The sequence below is a fragment of the Leishmania donovani genome, chromosome 34 (assembly GCF_000227135.1).
Source record: "Leishmania donovani BPK282A1 complete genome, chromosome 34".
NCBI classification, from domain to species: Eukaryota; Euglenozoa; class Kinetoplastea; order Trypanosomatida; family Trypanosomatidae; genus Leishmania; species Leishmania donovani.
In genome coordinates this window covers 1666938-1684123 of record NC_018261.1, presented here as the reverse complement: position 1 = coordinate 1684123, position 17186 = coordinate 1666938, and the positions used below count along the sequence as shown (strand labels likewise).

The following is a 17186-nucleotide window of genomic DNA, read 5'->3' as shown; positions in this document are numbered from 1 at the left end:
TACGAGCAGAGATACTTGTGAGTTCACTGCCTCATCGCGCTCTCTAACGTCCCTTCGCAGATGCTTCTACCTCTGGTGCTTTTCGGCAAGTTGACGAGCAACGTGCGAGGCGCGAACAGCACAGGAGGAGGGGTGCGTGGCCATTGAGATCACAGCGATTTGCTTTTATATCGGCTGACTCTTCGCAGCAATTCTTTTCTCTGCAGGGTACAGGTGCCCACGCAGCACTGCAGTCGTGCAATGTAGCGTGTGCGTGTGGAGGTTTGGTAGCCCACGCGAGGTCAAAGGGAGTAAAGGATGGTTTTTCGCCCGCAAGCAAAGTACATGGTGATGATGGTCATGATACCGGAGTACATGATCATTTCCCCGCTCTGCATCGGTTTCTCAAAGCTGTGGAGAACGCAAGCAATGGCGAAGCAGAGTAGTGTCAGGGTGAAGAAGGCGTGGCACACCCCCATGGAAAAGTAGAGGATCGCCATGAGGAGCCACCGAATGTCCCGCAGTATGAGCCTGCGGCACGCAAAGAGACCGAATAAGACGTAAAAGATCCCTGTTGTAATGCACGAGAGAAAGATGAGGCGACCCCACACCGACGCGAGCCCATGATCCTCATCTGAGTACCCCAGGAAGGTCGACCCCATGGTTCAGCGCAAGGGAGCAACGCGGATAGCCCTCGCTTTCGCTTGCTTCGCCACCATTGGAAGAGAAGAAACGTAGAGACGCGGAGAATGGCGGACACAAACGCAGAGGAAGAGAGAGTTATAGGCAAACCGAGTTGATGGATCGACGCAGGCGGCGCGGAGGAGGTAAAAAGGGCTGCTGAAACAAGCGCTTTCTCAAGGGAAGGTCGTGTGCTTCTCCGGAGCAGTACGAATGCTGTTATCGCATCACTCCGTCATCGCCCGAGGCTGGGAGGAGAGGAGAGACGCACGCGCGGCAAAAGAAGGCGCCATGGAGAGGTGACGGGGATGTCGCATGCGCGGTAAGCGGTACGGCTGCCCGTACTGCATCATGCAGCAATATTATTGTCAGAAGTGACACTCTGCGGTCCCGAGCGTGCCACCGTCTTTGCTGACTGATGCTGCCAAGATTCCGTTGATCGTTTTCAGTTGTATATATATATATTTTTTTTTCGGAGCAAAAGTAGACGTGAACAGAAAAAAAAATAAACAAAGCAGAGGGGCCTAACCCTCTTCTTGGAGTCCTTCTCTCCCCTCAGTCGCCTACAACGGTGCACCACAAACGCGTCGACTCGCGGAGAGACAAACAGATATGCACACAGCTTAACAATAAGGTGAAGAGCGAAAAGATGAAAAAGAGGAGGAGGGAAAGAACGAGCGAGACGCTCCAGTTAAGAGGGAGCCGGACGAGAGAAAACCAACGAGAGGGGAATGTGTGGTGGTAGCAGTGGCAAAGAGGCGTTGCCTACGGTGTGACGCATTGGTCAGAGCCCCTCCAACAAAAACAGACAAAAAAAACTCCGCGTGAATGCTTGCAATCATCCTTCTGAAGAAACGAGTTACGAGTCTGCGTGCATCGCAACGCTGCGTTGGTAATGCGTGTGACAGCCTTACGCATGTAAGCCGCGAGAACTCTTCGGGGGTAACGGCGCAGCAACACGATGCACACACACATACACATACACATAAACATAAACATACACACACACACACACATGTGCGCACAAAAAGCAAGCAGGGCGAAAGAAGAGATCACTGAGGTGACGCCTCAGCCAACTGCGGCATCCTGCATCACAGGCGCACGCACGCCCTCTCCTTCTACATCGCTGTCGCTCTTTTCGCTACTCGCACGTGAAGAAGCCCACTCTGCAACCCACCCGTTAGTCCACGCACGCGCACGCACGCCTGCGAATTCATCAAGACAAGCCTGGCCGGCCCCTTCTTGTCGGCACTGGCGATTATATTATCAGGAACATCACGTGTCCCTCTCAATCCTTTGCGCTTCGGTAGAGAAGCGACCATCCGCTTGTTCACTATTCTCCCTTGTAGGTGAGCTCCACGTTTACCATTTCCATTTCCACACAACAATGGTTTCTTTTTTGTGTTGCCAGTAGCACTCCCGCCACGTGTATTCGTGCCTGCGCTAGCGAACGCGTGCGCGCTGGCGCTCCCGCTGCTGTGCTTCCTTGTTCGTGCTCGCTCAGGAAAATAAAAGAAGTGCGCGCTAAGCGTAAATACCGACCGCCAACAACTGCCCAGTTGGGAAGAGCGAGCCGTTTAGTTGTTGCACCACCAGCGCGTGCTTCGTCACGTCTCGCAGGCGCACCGCGATGCCGGTGTCATTATCTAGTTTTTTGACTGCCTCCACCTCGCCGTAGGACTGCAGCATAAGACGCAGCAACTCCTCTGTCAACGGCGGGCCGCTAAAGTGCAGGTCGCCTTTTTGAGGAAGCGGAATCGGTGCTGGGATAGGCACTGCAGATGCCGAGTAGAAGGGTGGTATGGTCTGGTAGATCGGCTGAGGGTAGACGATCTGCGTCGGGGCACCCGTGGTGGCTGGTGTTGGTGGGTACACCATCGGAAACGGCATCGCGTTCATAACTGGAAACGCCTGCGGAGACGGAATGAGGGAGAGCGGCGGCGAAAACCCTGGGTAGGGAGAAGGGAGGGAGCTGGGGGTGTTGCCGCCGCGATACTGTGGTGACGGCAGCCAGTGCCGCTGGCGATTGCGGTTGCGCTCTTGCCGCATCTGCCGCACCTCGGCCGACTCTGAGTACTTCACCTCGAGTTGGTGGGGCCAACTGTCCATGCTAATGGAGTCCCGCGCCTTGATGGCGGCAGTGGCTTCTTGCTGTGAGGAAAACTGAACAAAGCCAGATCCTTTGCACTGCCCCAGGGGGTTCATGAGAACCGCGCACTCGGTAATGACACCGTAAGGCGAGAACATCTGTCGAAGGTGCTCCTTCGTCGCCCATTGCGGCAGCCCGCGAATGAAAAGGCGGTCGTTTGGCTGATCATCGAGTCCCTCGTCGTGCATGGCGATAGAAACGTGCAGGACAGTGCCGCAGTTGGGAGTTGGCTGCGTCAGGTGTGTGGCGTTGATCGCGGCGTGCGCAGACTCCGCTCTCCGAAACATTACAAAGCCAAAGTGGCGGTTCTTGACTACTTTTGTCGATACAATCTCGCCAAACTCTTTGTAGCGTTCTCGCAGAGCGTCATCGTCCCACGTGGACGGAATGCCGGCCACGAATATGTTTGTGGATACATGCGGGGTTATTACTTTTTGAGGGCTACCTTCCGTAACGTTTGCCGACTCCTCCTTGGCGTTGTCGGCTGAGCCGATGTCAACCCGTAAGGAAGGCTTGTAACCACCCGTTTCGACGCCTTTGGACTGCATTCCTGTGAGGCGCCGAAAGGGAGCGTGAATAGGTGTGAACGAGCTAGCGCTCTACCTTGTGTGGTGCTACGGGTGTCGTTGTGATGCAGCGCGCAGAGAGCACAGCATCCATCTCAGGAAAAGGAAAGAGAGAAAGTCAGAGAAAGCAAACGGTGGATGGGGAGAGGGGGAGGAGAAGGGAAAACGTGATAGGGATTCGTGAAGCCGAGCACGGCTGTCGCACACCAGGGTAGGTGGTGATTATCGCCCAGGCCATCACCAAGGATGTGCTGTGCCGCTGTACATCCACACGTACTTGCACCTCACTGCATACGCGAGATGACAGGATTCCTTCAGGATAGCCACCAACGAGCCTTGACGTAGAAAGGGTGAAGGACGGCGCCAACGGCGGAGCTGACTGGGAGCGGCGCGGCGTTTAGGGCGAACTCCGACAACGACACGTCCCCTGCTGTGATTCGCGCGCCTGCCTTGGCTGCGCAGAGAACAGCGCCGCGCCCAATAGGCACGCCATATATGTATATATATATATATATACTTCTGGTTCCTACAACAGACCACGGCATGAGCCAGCCCACGCCGTTCAGGCGCACATTCGCTCTCACGAAACCGCAATCTCCTCAGGACGCGGACATCTATGAAGCGGGACATTATTCCAAAACAGGCGAGCACCCACCCACCTACACACAGACACAGACACACACGTAGCAACACCAAAACGTGAGACACAAAAAAGAGAGAGAGAGAGCAAACGCTGTGGGGGCTCACACCGGAGATCTTGTCAAGAGTCGTCGTGACAACTTACTGCCCTAGCGAAGTCGTGGAAGGATGATTTGGAAGTCGCTGGGAGAGGGAGGCGAATGCTGGCAATCCGCGGCTACACGTCGGCGCACCAAACCTGCGAAGCACACTCGGAGGCACGGACGCACGCATCCAGGCAAAAAGAGCAATAATAATAACGAAGCGCGCGCGAGCGTGCGTGAGCGAAGTGGAAGACAACACTGACGGCAACAACGAAGAAGGAACAGCCGGAGACGTCGCACCATAGAGCCCGTTAAGGGAGGCGATGGGGGCGGAAGGAGTGCGCGCTTGGCTACTACTGTGCATGCTTTGCGGTTTCGCTGATGCGGCGCGCACCTTCATCTCCAACGTTGACGAGCAGCTGGAGGAGCCACTTCCTCATGTTTATGTCTTCGTCCAGGTACTCTTGGAAGGTGTTGTTACGCAGCTCCTCGGGGAGAATCTTGGGCAGCGCCTCACGCGCACGCTCGTTTTCAGAGAGGCGAAGGTAGCAGCGGATGATGTGCTTCAGAAGGCGCGGCCCGCACACGTGCTCGTTCTGCTGTCCTTTCTCCGCCACCATGCGATGCAGGACGTCGGCGACAGCGGTGAAGCGGCTGGGGTTCTGGCAGGCGTACACCAGGCCCTGGTCCGACATCAGAAGCTTCTGGATGATGAAGGTAGAGATGATCTTCGAAATCTCGATCGCCTGCTCCATGATCTTCAGGCAAATCGGAAAGATTTCTGTGTTGAGGAGGTAGGAAATGATGGCCGGGTCGTCAGCCTTGACTAACGCACCGATGACGCCCAGAGACGTCAGGCGCAGTACCTCGGACCGCTCTGCTGGGGTGGCGCGCAGAAACGGGTAGAGAAAGAGGCAAATATTGGACTCCATAAAGGGCCGCCGCGATGCGTCGTGCTGGGCGATAACCTGTAGCAGGGTAAGCACGCTACTAACGCGGTTGATGATCGGCTTCACCGGGGCCGAGGAGGGCGTGTTGAGGAGAGGGTACATGGATACGATCTCTTGCAAAAAGATCGCCATGACACCGACGCTGTACCACAGAGTCGGGCCGAGTAAGGTGAACTTCTCACGCTTCTTGGACAAGGTCAAGATGGCTCGCTCGCGCGTGTCTTGGTGATACAAGTTCTGAATGTGCATCAGCATCTCCCGCACCACATCAGGGTACTGGCTAGGCTCCAGACGGGCGACCTGTTGCGGCAGTGCCGCCTGCTGCAGCTGTGGCTGCGGTTGCTGGGGTGGACGCTGCTGGGGCTGAGCCACGGGAAAACGACTATATCCTGCCTGCGGAAATCGCTGCTGCCGGTAGCCAAACTTGGCGACATCGTCGCTTTCTTCCTCCCAGGGAGGGTACGCAGCAGGAGCGTCCATCTTGTCTGCAGAGAGCGTGTTTGCGCTTGGTCCTTTGTTGTGTGGGGCCCCTGTGTAGAGGAAGAGACGCAGGTGTTGGGGAGGGGGAGGGGAGGATGGTGAACGCGCGACTGCGGTGGCTCCTTCGTTTCTATTTTTTGTTCTTCTTCTTTTCCTTTTTATGTGCTACGCGTGGGAGTCTCAGCGGGGCTGGGGGAAGACTGAGGAAAAGTTAGAGAGAGGCGTGATAAGAGGCGCAGCAGCAACGCATGGCAGTCAGAACCGGCGCAGCTCACGCCGATGAAGATGCGACACACCGCAGTCCGCACATATAACTGGGTGCCACGGGGAAAAGCAGGGATATGGCTGTTCTTCTTTGGGGCAGCGGTGCACTGTACAGAAGGCATAGGCGGCGTCGCTGCGGTTATGTCGCTCCTGTTTGCGTTGTCAGTTGGACAACGCAATTGGACGGCTTGTGCGTGTGTGTGTGTGTGTGTGTGTCGTCTTTCGAGCTGATCGCATTTATGTTGTGGTTGTTTGCCTCATCGCCTCTTGTGCCTTCTCACTTTCGGTGTCATTCTATCTGCGCCTTGAGCACCGATGACTCTTCCTTGGCGGTGGAGAGCAGCTTCTTGGAAGCGTCTAGGATGCTCTTGAACGCCGAGTACGTCTCCGATATGGTCCGCTCCAAGTCCGCTCGCACCGCCTGCTTCTTCGCGAGACTGTCTTTCAGGGCGGAGAGTCTCTCCTGCATAGCGCGCACTTCGGCAAGCACACCCTCGTACTCAGCCTCCTCGGCAGCGATTTGCTCTTCAAGTAACGTCTTGCGCTCCTTCATTTTCTCAATCACAGAGACGAGCTCGACACTGGTGGCCTGCACATCCGACCCGAGAGCAGCCATCGTCAAGTGCCGCTCCGGCGCGAAGCTATCGCTATGGCAGGGTAGACTAACAGGGGAGCCCGCAGAGCCGTTGCCTGACAGGCATCAGAGGCCAGCTAAACGAACTGGCCGCTTCGATTCTACCAATCCGCAGAGACAGCTACGGTGAACAAAAGAGAGAGAGAAAAGGGAGCTGATGATGGGGTGTTTGGTGTGCGAGTGACGTTCGACGTAGTTGTCGGCGTCAGCGGAAGAGGAGGAAAATGGCTTGGATCGAGGAGGAGGAGGGAGGCATGAGTGCGGCGGCCGGGCGCGGGCGAAAGAGGGCGGAGAAGCATGAAGGTGCAATAAAAGAAGAGCGTCAGCGGCCGTGAACGACACGCCCGCATGCCGTGCCGGCGTTGCATTCGGTGCTTCACGTGGCAGGCGGTGTCCGTGTGATGGCACGGCCCATCCTACAAGGACGCAGATAGACGCCACCTTAACCGCATCCGAGCACGTCGAGTACGCCATATGCTCGAGCGATGAGCTGGGCACTGCCGAGCAGCCCCTTCCATGATGCTCACTTGTCGTTGCACTTGCGGTTCCTCACCCGCATTCTCTGCAGACGCGGGCGAGAGGGGACAGTACAAGCGACGTCTGTGTCGCACACGTGAAGCAGAAAAACGAAAACGAGAGCAGAACTTGACGTGGTACACCAGTCACGGGTGGAGAGCGGAGAGGTGGAAGAGGAGGCGAGGAATGGAAATCACAACGATCGCACACGCAAAAGCGACCTAGAGCCAAAGGGATCAGCACAAACGCAGACACGCTACAAGGAAAGAGATAAGCACCCGGGAAGCGGCAGGGGAGCGAGAAGACGACCATCGAATGTCAGTGAGAGAATGCGACGTGGCCTCTGCCGGCCTGGGCGCTAATGGTGATGGAGGTGGTGGTGTGGTCGTGCTGGATTGCCGGTGGTGCTAATCTACCAGAACGGGTACCATCCCGACCAGGACTGTGCCACGTTGGTGACGTCTGTGGCTTCTTCGATGAGCTGCCCTACCTGCGTGCGTGGGTCGAGGGGCTCCGTGCCAGCCGAGATAAAGTCCTGCCCTTTGAGCTTGGAGCTGAGGCGCTTGACGATGAACACACCCTGATGCACCACATCCACCTCCTCCCCACACAAGTGCTTCGCGACACTAAAGGTACCGCTATCGCGCTTCCCTACAGAGTCACACATGGATTCCGCTCCCGCCGTCGATGTGGCGTTGCGCATGTTGGCAATGTTCACCTGCTCTTCGATAGTCTTGTGATCGTTCGACGACTCAGGCTCCTGCCCATGTCTGTTGATGAGGCGCCACGAAATAAGCGGGTCTTGAATGAATGCCTCGAGGAGGGCTAGCACGCTGTGGCTGCCCTCGCGCAGCACGCACATCGCCGTCTCCGAGCAGGCACGAAACGCCCCGTCGACACCCGACACGTCGAGCGCGCTGCGCAGCATACGTGTCAATCGGAACGGTACCTTTTCGGGGAACTTGTCGCGCGTCATGGCAACCTCAAAGCAGTCACCAAAGTCGATGTGCACCACCAATCCAGACGCGCGCTGCAGCATGATGTTGTTTGGGTGGCGGTCGCCGAGGCCGAGGATGTAGCCTACGATGCTCATGTTCGCCAAGGACGTTGTGTACATGCGGCGCCGATCGTACCAGACCTCGCAGTTCGGCGACGTGTTCCACATGGCCTTGCGAATGTCCTGCCCGGAGGTGTGATCGGAGAGGAACTCCAACACCTCTACCTTCGACATGATGGTCAGGTAGTCGTACGCCTTGGAGTTGTCAAAAGTGATGATCTGGTCCAGCATGCGCATCTCCAGTTCCACCGGGATCGATTTGCGTTCGCGAAAGTGCTTGACGACCTCGTGCAGCGTGTCGCAGCCGTCGACCCAGCCAATGATGCCGACGTTGTCTTTTAGCGGCGTGACGGAGTAGCGCTGGATCTGGAAGCCTAAGTTCTTGCTCGTCCTCGAGTCGGACTGCATGAGGATGTTGACTAGCGAGAAGAGCTGCATGACGCGCTCGTCCAGGCGGAGATCCTCGCGCCCTTTGAGCAGGAACTTCTGCAACCTCCCCTCCGCCGTGATGATGCCGATCCGCTTCGGCCGCTGCTTGCTGGCGATGACGATGATGTCTTTCTGAAAGCGGTTCACCTTCGCAACCGACTCCTCGCGAACAGGCCGCGCGTCGGGGATCCCGATGGAGAGGTTGCGCGCCTCAAACAGCTTCGGACTGCAGAACTGCAGCTGTAGGGTGTCGCTCGATTTGATCTGTTTGTCGATGTTGCAGTACACGCTGTGGTACAGCTTCCATGCAGATTGAATGTCGCCGGTGTAGCGCGTTGACGAGTACGACCGCAGCCAATCCCGGGCCTCGGTCAGACGCTTGCTGTACTTGGACAGAAACTCCGATTCCACCACCGTCTCCGGCACCCGTGTCAACGTCTCGTGAATCGGCAGCAGCGTGCGTATCATCTCGTCGGTGCTGCGGCGGCCAAAGAAGGCCGTCGCCGCCGCCTCCAGCTTGTCATACCACTGCTCGTAGATGAGGGACGAGACGCGGATAAGTTCGTCAATCATGAGACGACCCTGCAGCACAATCACCGGATACCGCTCCTGCAGCTTGCCCAGCACCTCATTGGAGTACCTGTTACGCCGCTCCGAATCAGACATGGTGCACAGGTTCAGCGGGTACACCAACGTGTGGGGGTAGTCGTAGCCCACGTTCGTCAGGACATCCGCCACAAGCCGGCAGCTGTCGTCGGAGCCGGTGTCGAGCCGGGCGACCAGCTGTGGCACCACAAGGTGCCACACGCGCGACGGCACATCGAAGACACGCTCGCGCAGCTCCTTTAAGTTGTGATCAGAGTCGCAGTGGCTCGACCAGAGCGTCAGCAGCTTGAGCACGTCTTGAATGAGCGTCGAGTCGGACGTCCCAAGCTGAATGCTTCGGATAAAGCCCTCGATAGCGTTGCGGCACGTTTCTTCGCCCTTGTCAGTCTGGAGCAGCTGCGCGTTCGCTTCGGCCCACTTACGCCATGCCAGAAACCACTGTGGATCGTACATGATGGCAGTCTTGAAGCATTGCACCGACTCGATGAGATCGACCTTGCTGCCGAGACGCGTGTAGGCCCGCGCCAACACTGCCGAGTTTTCTGCCTTGGTGTGCACATCAATCATCTTCTTGATAAGGTCGCTCTCGGTTCCGAAGGCGCTGCCAGGGCCAAGTGCGTTGGTTTCGGAGAGGTATGAGATGTACTGCATTACCACGCGTGGGTTCACATTGCGGCTCGTGAGTTGCTCCAGGGTCGGGTTGGCGAACCCGAGGAGCTCGGCCAGCGTAAACTTCTCTAGCTGCCGCGCCTTCTCCTGCCGACAGAGCTTGGTGAACTGGATGCGCGTCTTCACGTCCTCATGGGGCGAGATGAGCAGGCCACGGATCCCCAGCACCTGCTTCCATGTCGGCACCGTCGCATGCATCATTCGAATGCGCTGCTCCCAGATATGGCAGAGATGCGGTATGTGGGCAGCGGAGCTGAGCGCCTTCTGCGTCTGCTTCGCTATGATGACCTCCTCCACCTCCGTCAGCTGCTGCGCAACCACGAGCCCCTCGTAGGCGCGCGCGTACGACTCGTGAAGCAGGCTTGTCAGATCCTCCAGCAGCACCTTGCGCCCGTTCGTCACGGAGACGAGCGCGGCGTCGTAGTTGCCGCGCACCACCTCCAGAGCCGCCTTTGACACGTGGTAGAGAACCATGTCCGGCGGCAACCAGTCCAGGACGTGCTCCAGCGTGTCCCACGACTGCAGCCGGATCGACGCGTCTGCGGCGTACTGCGAGACAAAAAACAGCACGTGCATCTCGTCTGTATCTGTCACGCGGTCCTTGTAGTTGTGGAGCATGCTGCCCCACTGTTCCAGAACCCTGTCGTACTCGCCAAGCTCGCTCAGGCACAACATCAGTCGCGCGTTCACCTCAACGCGGCGGTCGCGACAGCTCTCCTCCGCCTTTGAGGAGGACGGGGTGAGGTCGCTGTTGGACGTGTAGTGCAGCATGCGAGACCAGCCGCGGCTGCCGTTCTTGTACCCGCAGCCCTTGGATAAGTTCTCGGTGCTACTCTCCTCCAACGGGGCAGCTTCCAGTTCCAGCTCCTGCTGCGTCAGCTGGAGCGCCTCCGTGTAGCGCGCGAGCTTGACCAGGCTTGTCTGCAGCAGGCTGCGCCGCTGCTCCTCGCTCGTCATGTTCAAGATTCCAACGGAGGAGTCCACCATGTGTAGCTCACTGTAGAGAGAGATGAGCGACTCGACGGTGCCGACAGGGTCGTCGCGGTAGGCGGCCTCGCGCCAAAAGAGCGCCTTGGCCAACATTCCTCGGTTCCACGCACACTCGGAGAGGTCATTGTACGAGATGAACAAGGCCTCACCAACGTGGTCCATGTACTCCACGATACCAAGCAACATCGTCACCACCTCCGCCGGGACAGTGGTCGACATCATCGCCTGACGAAACGACTGACGGAAAAAGTCTGTGATAGCGGTTTGCAGCGCCGAGCTCGCGTAATTCCACATGGATCGAAAGGCGATTTGGAGTGTGTCTTGCACAAACTGCGTCGATTTCTCGACCAGCGGGGCTGCGTTGATGCCGATGGGCACCGCCGTGCAGCGGAAGACCTGAAACGGCGACTCTTGCAGCAGCGTGATGGCGAACTGGTCCGACCACTTGACCCACTCCTCCTTCGTCAGGGGAACAACCTTCATTGGATTGATGAGACGCTGTTCGTTGATGGGCATGGTGCGCTCCTCGGCGGCCCCTGCATTTGCGTTGTCGTCGTTGAGGTTCGCGTAGCTCCAGACCTCGCCCATGCGCGACATGCTCTTCATCACGACAGATTCGCATGTCTTCAGTAGCGCGGCCACCTCCGCGTTTTGTTGCTGGATCGACATTGCGCTGCGTGCACAGCGGAGGCCGGTGGCGACGCGGTTGTTCATTACGCCAAACTCCGTGTTTGTGATGCGGTAGTTCTTCAAGGCCTGAATAATGTACGTTGAGTACTTGAGAAAATTGCCCTGCAGCTCCTCGATCAGGACGCAGAAGACCCCCATGATGTTGTTGCAGAGAGCAATACTATCGCGTCCGCGTGTCTTGCGTGCAAGGTCGACGGAGAGGCATGCCAGCAGACATCGAACAATAGCGCCGACGAGCTCATCGACATACAGCTTGACGCAGATCTCCTTAAGCGTCACCACACAGTGGTTCACAAAGTCAAGCGGATTTGCCGGGTTCTGTATGGCGCCGAGCAGGTTATCCACCGCCGCCTCCGTGCACGGCTGCAGGGAGTCGACATGACGCACAATGTACTCAAGTACGGCGTACTTGAGGTCGGCGCGCAGGTCAGCACGGTTGAGCGTGTCGAAGAGTTGCGGCAGGATGCGCGAGTGCTGCTGGCCGTAGTGCAAATTGCCGGAGGCTTCGAAGTTGGCGACAAACGAGAGCATGCGCACGGCCAGAAATCGGTAGTTGACCTGGAACTCCCATACGTTGTCAAATACGCGGTAAATCTCATTCAAATCGTTGAGCACCACCGCACCGCCGTAGCGAATGATGTTGCAGAACTCGAAGAGCACGGTCGCAAAGAGGCGGCCGCCAGGCAGCTGCCGGATGACGCGGGCCAGCGGCCCGATCACGAGACCGATTTCACTCTTGGAGCACGGAACATGCTCAAAGATGTTCAGCATCGTCTGCACACCCGTGCGCAGGAGCCCTTCGCGCGCGCCGGCGGAGCGCTTGCTCTCCGGGTCAAGCAGCGCTGCCACAGCGCAGAGCACAATACGGCAGCACTTCACGTGTGTCACCCTGTCCACCACCACCGCGCTCATCCCAGACGCCTTCTCCTCGTTGAGATTGAACGACTGGAACACGTGCGAGTCCAGCGCACCGATCACGCCAATGCACCGCAGCGCTTCAAGGCGAATGTCGACGCTCTCCTCTGTTCTGTGCAGCACCGTGCAGAGTTGTTGAAAGAGCCGAGGATACAGCACGTAAGGCGAGGCACCTTCCATGAGCGGCGCAAGGGTTGCCGAGAGGAAGCGGAGACAGGACAGCCGGATGATGTGATACGACCGGTCCGCCGGCAAGGTTTCCAGCAGCTCACACACAAGAGCGATTTCACGTTTGGAGGAGAAGGGGGTGCTACCAAACTTCCGGAGCGCCGCCGCGACGGCTGTGCAGCAGTGCAAGAACGACAGGAGAATGCCGGAGCGGGAGGAGAGAGTGCTAAAGTACGGCACCAGAGCCTCGCAGATGCCTTCCGTAAAGTTCACTACGAGTTGCGGCGCGCGAGTGGCGATCGCGGCGAGGAGGCGGAACCCGTTTTGGACGGTGTCCATATTGAAGGTAGACGTAATGAAGTGTAGAATGACAACCATCTCCTCTCGTAGCGCAGGCAGAATGTGCGATGGGTCATAGCGGATCATCTGGCACAGCTGCTCCGTCGCCGCCACGCGACAGTTGATGGATTCGTCACCCAGGGCAGAGTAGAAGCGAAAGAGATACTGCTGCTCGCTAAGGTATGGATAAAAGTCCTCTGTAAAGGCACTCAGAATGGTCTGACGCACCACAGGATTGGGGTCTGACAACCCAACGACCAGCATGCGCGTGATGACGGTGTTGACGCACATGCGACGTGCGATACTGAGGTCGCCTTTCTCGCCAGGGGGGATGAGAAGCTTGACGATCGTATAGACAGCTGCGTTGCGCACCGCGACGCTGTTGTTGTCGATAAAAGGCAGCACCGAGACGCGCAGAAAGTCGCCCATGAGCTCCGAGTTGGAGAAGCCGAACTGCTTGAGGGCGTTCAGGGCAACGGAGATCTGATACTCGGAGGCGCTCACATCCGTAGAGCTCTCACTGACGCGCGGCGCGTCGATCTGCTGTCGAAATGGGAGACCGCATAGTGTGACGGAGATCATGTCAAGCAGCGACTCCTCCAGCTTTGCTCGGTACTGCACGCTCGACGACTCGATGATGGCGCGCATGCACTCAATCAGCTCCGCGGAAAGGCCCCACACAAACACGTTCTCGATGCACGACTCCACGTATGTCTCCATCTTGGATGGCCGGCACTCTTTGCAGATGATGGAGAAACACTGCAGCGCCTTCCAGCACGGGCTCGGAGACTTCTCAAAAATGGTCTTGATTACTTCACACGTGTCGTCTACGAAGGGCGCAAACTCTGTCTTGCCTACAATCGGAATGATCTCAGAGAGCATCTCGAAGGCGGTGTTCCGCTGAATGTTGCGGTTGATGGAATCCAGCGCGAAGCGCACGCTCTCCTTGAGCTGGTGCGCGACAAACTGTGGTGCACTGAAGCGGCAGAGGACAACCAGGCAGCGAAACAGGAGCTCGCGCGTGTCGGCGTTGACGTTGGCGCCGCCCCCCATAATGTAGGGGACTAGAAGGTTGGAGAGGTCTTCGTAGCGTATGTTGCTGGTGCCGATCGAGTTGATGACGATGGGCTCGAATGCAAGGAGGCCAGCAATGCGTTTGTCCTTCGATTTAGAGGCGAGGTTACCCTTCAGGTGTGACATCAATGCGTCGCAGGTTTCAGCACGAATGGCGGCAGGGCGGTTGACCAGCAGCTTTGCGCATAGCGTGAAGAGACACAGAGCGCGTGAGCGGACCTCCTCGTCGTGAACCACCAAGCAGTCCCAAGCCCTGTCGAACACCTCGGAGAGCCGCGGCAGAATTACCATTGGAATGCGCAACGCTACCTCCGTGAGCACCAAGATGCCACAAATGCGACGAGGCTGCGACTTGGCGTCGGAGAGCGAAATCCACTCGAGTGTCTCTCCGATTTGAGTGCGCACAAAGTCCGTCGTCATGCTGTAGCTAAGCGTCTGCGCGAACGTCTTTGCAGCTGCCACAGCGACGGGAATTTCATTCACCGCCATGAGGCAAAGCCGCAAGTAGCTGTTACACTGCGACAGCTGGATGACAGACAAGTCTAGGTTTAGCAGAATGTCCAGGACAGTGAGTTCGCAGAGCACATCAAGCGACGTGCCGTGCACCACCTCAAAGCTCTCCAGACACATAAGCAGCGACGACACCACCATCTCATACTCCTGCACGCTTTTGCCCTGCAACTCCTTTGCCTGCTTCACGCCCTCCGTCACAAAGGCGATACGCTCGTCGCGACTGCCGGCTAGTGCGCGGATGGAGGTCGCGAGTTTATCCGAGTCGACCGACGACATGACTGCTGTTTCGGTAGCCGCTAGTGCATACGTTGGGTTGTGTGTGCGTGTATGCCTCCGAGATAGAAAGGAGAAGGGAAAAGGAGAGAGACGGCGAAAGCTTCTCAGGAACAACAGACGAAAAAAACGGGGAGGAAAAGTTGCGGCGGCTGAGGTGAGGCAGAGCTTCAACAAGCACAACACCAGCCGCTCGACAGGCACCACTGGCGCGTCCTGTACGATTAGTGCTCCGGGGCGCCTTGAAGAAGGGAGAGGAAGAGGCTAGAGGCCAAGGACTTCCAAACCTTGCGAGTCGCACCCCTCCCAAGGTGAGGTCTTCCCCCCGCGAGAAACAGAGGGCGCTCGACCACAGAGGTTACGCAGACGGACACACGGAAACACAACGGCGTGTCAAACGGTGATTGAAGCGACGTCTTCAGCAAGGATTAAAAAGAAAAATCGCACGAGAAAAGATGGTGTCGAGGGACGATTTCGTTTCGCGGTGTTGCCAACACGTACGTGTGCGCGTCACTGCACGTGAGGTAGTCTGTTCGCACGTGTCGCAACAAAAAAATGTAAATCGAGGTCTCTACTCTGCAGCAACGCCACCAAAAGGAAAAGAAATAAAACAAGAGAAAGCCGACAACGTGCGAGCCCCCACGAGAGGCAGTTCAGCCCACGTACTACGACCGTCTAAAAGGTGTCCCAAAAAGAAGAGCGAGGAGGCAGTAAAAGAGGAGAAGAGGGGAGGATGATGCGCACGTAGGCTACCGAAAGCAGTACAGATACATAAAAACAGCTTGTTACCAACGCCGCTGACGTCACCGACACGCCGCGGCAAAATAACAACAAAACGATGACTGTACAGTTCTGCATGTTAATCCGTGTTGTTCAGCAAAGAGCGAGAGAGTTGTGTGGAAAGCGCAGGCGGAGAGAAAAAGAGATAGACATGGTTGTGAGGAGGGAGTAGTTTGTATCATCGTGTACCATGCACAGCTGGAGGGTGGGGGGAGGTATACAGGCTGCAGGGACCGCCCCCTCCTCCCCCTCCCGGAAACAAACACTGCGACTCTCGACGAGCAGGCGGAAGAAGAGCTAGGCTCTCCATACCATTGTTCTCGCCAGGGTGACGCGGGCAACCACATTTGTACTGGCAGCGTCTGGGAAAACGACAACGTAGCGCAAACAACGACATTGATGGCCAAAGGCGGTGGCGAAGCATGAATGTCGAGGGCGACCATGAAGAAGATCTCTTGTACACTTGAATTGCCGCAAACATCAGATCGAGCGGCGCAGAACCGCAGATATCAGATATTTAAGACCACACTGCAATGATCGACCAGCGTGGACGCGGTGCACGGGGAGGGGGGCCCGATAAGAGAGCGCCACTGCACACAGACACACACACGTAGACTGCGAGACATGCACAATACAGAGAAAAAAAACGCGAAGGGTGCGTGTGTGTGTGTATGTATGTGTATGCAGGGGAGAGGTAGCGCCGCAAGTCTTACGCCGTCAACGGATGATGGCCGTCTTCTCGAAGCAGAAGCCCTCGTACTCCCAGTTCGTCTCCACGTCGAAGGGCTCGCTGATGCGCACGCCGTCGCTGGCGGCATCGGCCATCTGGAACTTGTTGATGGTGCGGCACTCGCGGTAGAAGAGAACACGCAGGCAGTCAGTGAGGATCTGCACCGCCTGGGCCCGCGACAGGCCACTCGGGTTCTTCTCCAGAGCCTGACGCAGCAGCGGCAGTGCGATGTACGCGCCGTAGCCGGTCGCGACGCAGTCGTCCTCCCAGCGCGTGCCGACGTCGTCCACGCCCGCCAAAAACGTCTCGCTGTCGCGGAAACCAATGAAGACCATCTGGCACAGGCACGGCTCGAAGTCGCAGCGCTTCTGGTAGATGGAGCGGTGCAGGTAGCTGAATACCTCACTGGGGCTCAACTCGTCCACGTTGTGGTACATCCTCTGGCGCTCAATGTTGTCCTCCACCTGCTTCGTCATCATCTGGAAGTCGGCGTAGCTGCCCGTGGCGCACACGGCAGAGTGGCTGCCGAGCAGCTTGATGCGCGGGATGTTGGGCCACTTGGCGAGAGACCCGTAGGACAGCAGCGTGTCCGCCGCCATCAGTACGCCGCCGTTGTATTTGATCGCGATGACAGATCCGCCAGACGCCATCTTCGCGGTCACCAGCGGGAGAGACTGCCTGTACGTGTGCGTGCGATTACCTACAGAGGTGAGTCGAGTTGGGCAGGCGGCAGAGCTGATCGCGTATGTATGTCCGTGTCGGTAGAGAAGAAATGGAGGAAATGGTATTGATGAGTTGTTCCGTTTTACAGGCACGACAGTGACGGTGAGGAGGTGCTGCGTTCGCCGCGAAGAGGCGCTTGTGCTAGGTCGAAAAAGTCAAGGAGGTGTGTTTGCAGGCGCTAGGGAGGTGTTGGTGGTAAGGCAGAGCAGGCGAGACGATGGAAATCTGGCAGAGACGCGTAATTCGAGGTTGGCAGAACACTGACGTCGAGGAGTTCGGCGGTGATTTT

The 17186-nt window shown here is 57.4% G+C and overlaps 5 protein-coding genes across 5 annotated transcripts; all 5 read right to left on the bottom strand.

Annotated features, from left to right (window-relative positions):
- Positions 1-281: 281 nt before the first annotated feature.
- Positions 282-641, bottom strand: LDBPK_344200 (hypothetical protein, conserved; the record flags this gene model as incomplete). The annotated part of the gene is made up of 1 exon (XM_003864532.1): positions 282-641. The coding sequence occupies one exon, from the start codon at positions 639-641 to the stop codon at positions 282-284; it is 360 nt and encodes a 119-aa protein (XP_003864580.1).
- A 1543-nt stretch (positions 642-2184) lies between these two features.
- LDBPK_344190 (RNA-binding protein-like protein) lies at positions 2185-3357 on the bottom strand (the record flags this gene model as incomplete). Its single annotated transcript, XM_003864531.1, has 1 exon — positions 2185-3357. One exon carries the CDS (start codon positions 3355-3357, stop codon positions 2185-2187), a length of 1173 nt encoding a protein of 390 aa, XP_003864579.1.
- Positions 3358-4450: 1093 nt separating this feature from the next.
- Positions 4451-5527, bottom strand: LDBPK_344180 (cell differentiation protein-like protein; the record flags this gene model as incomplete). Its single annotated transcript, XM_003864530.1, has 1 exon — positions 4451-5527. One exon carries the CDS (start codon positions 5525-5527, stop codon positions 4451-4453), a length of 1077 nt encoding a protein of 358 aa, XP_003864578.1.
- Positions 5528-6080: 553 nt separating this feature from the next.
- LDBPK_344170 (hypothetical protein, conserved) lies at positions 6081-6407 on the bottom strand (the record flags this gene model as incomplete). The annotated part of the gene is made up of 1 exon (XM_003864529.1): positions 6081-6407. One exon carries the CDS (start codon positions 6405-6407, stop codon positions 6081-6083), a length of 327 nt encoding a protein of 108 aa, XP_003864577.1.
- A 946-nt stretch (positions 6408-7353) lies between these two features.
- Positions 7354-14667, bottom strand: LDBPK_344160 (phosphatidylinositol 3-kinase (tor2)-like protein; the record flags this gene model as incomplete). Its single annotated transcript, XM_003864528.1, has 1 exon — positions 7354-14667. One exon carries the CDS (start codon positions 14665-14667, stop codon positions 7354-7356), a length of 7314 nt encoding a protein of 2437 aa, XP_003864576.1.
- Positions 14668-17186: the final 2519 nt, after the last annotated feature.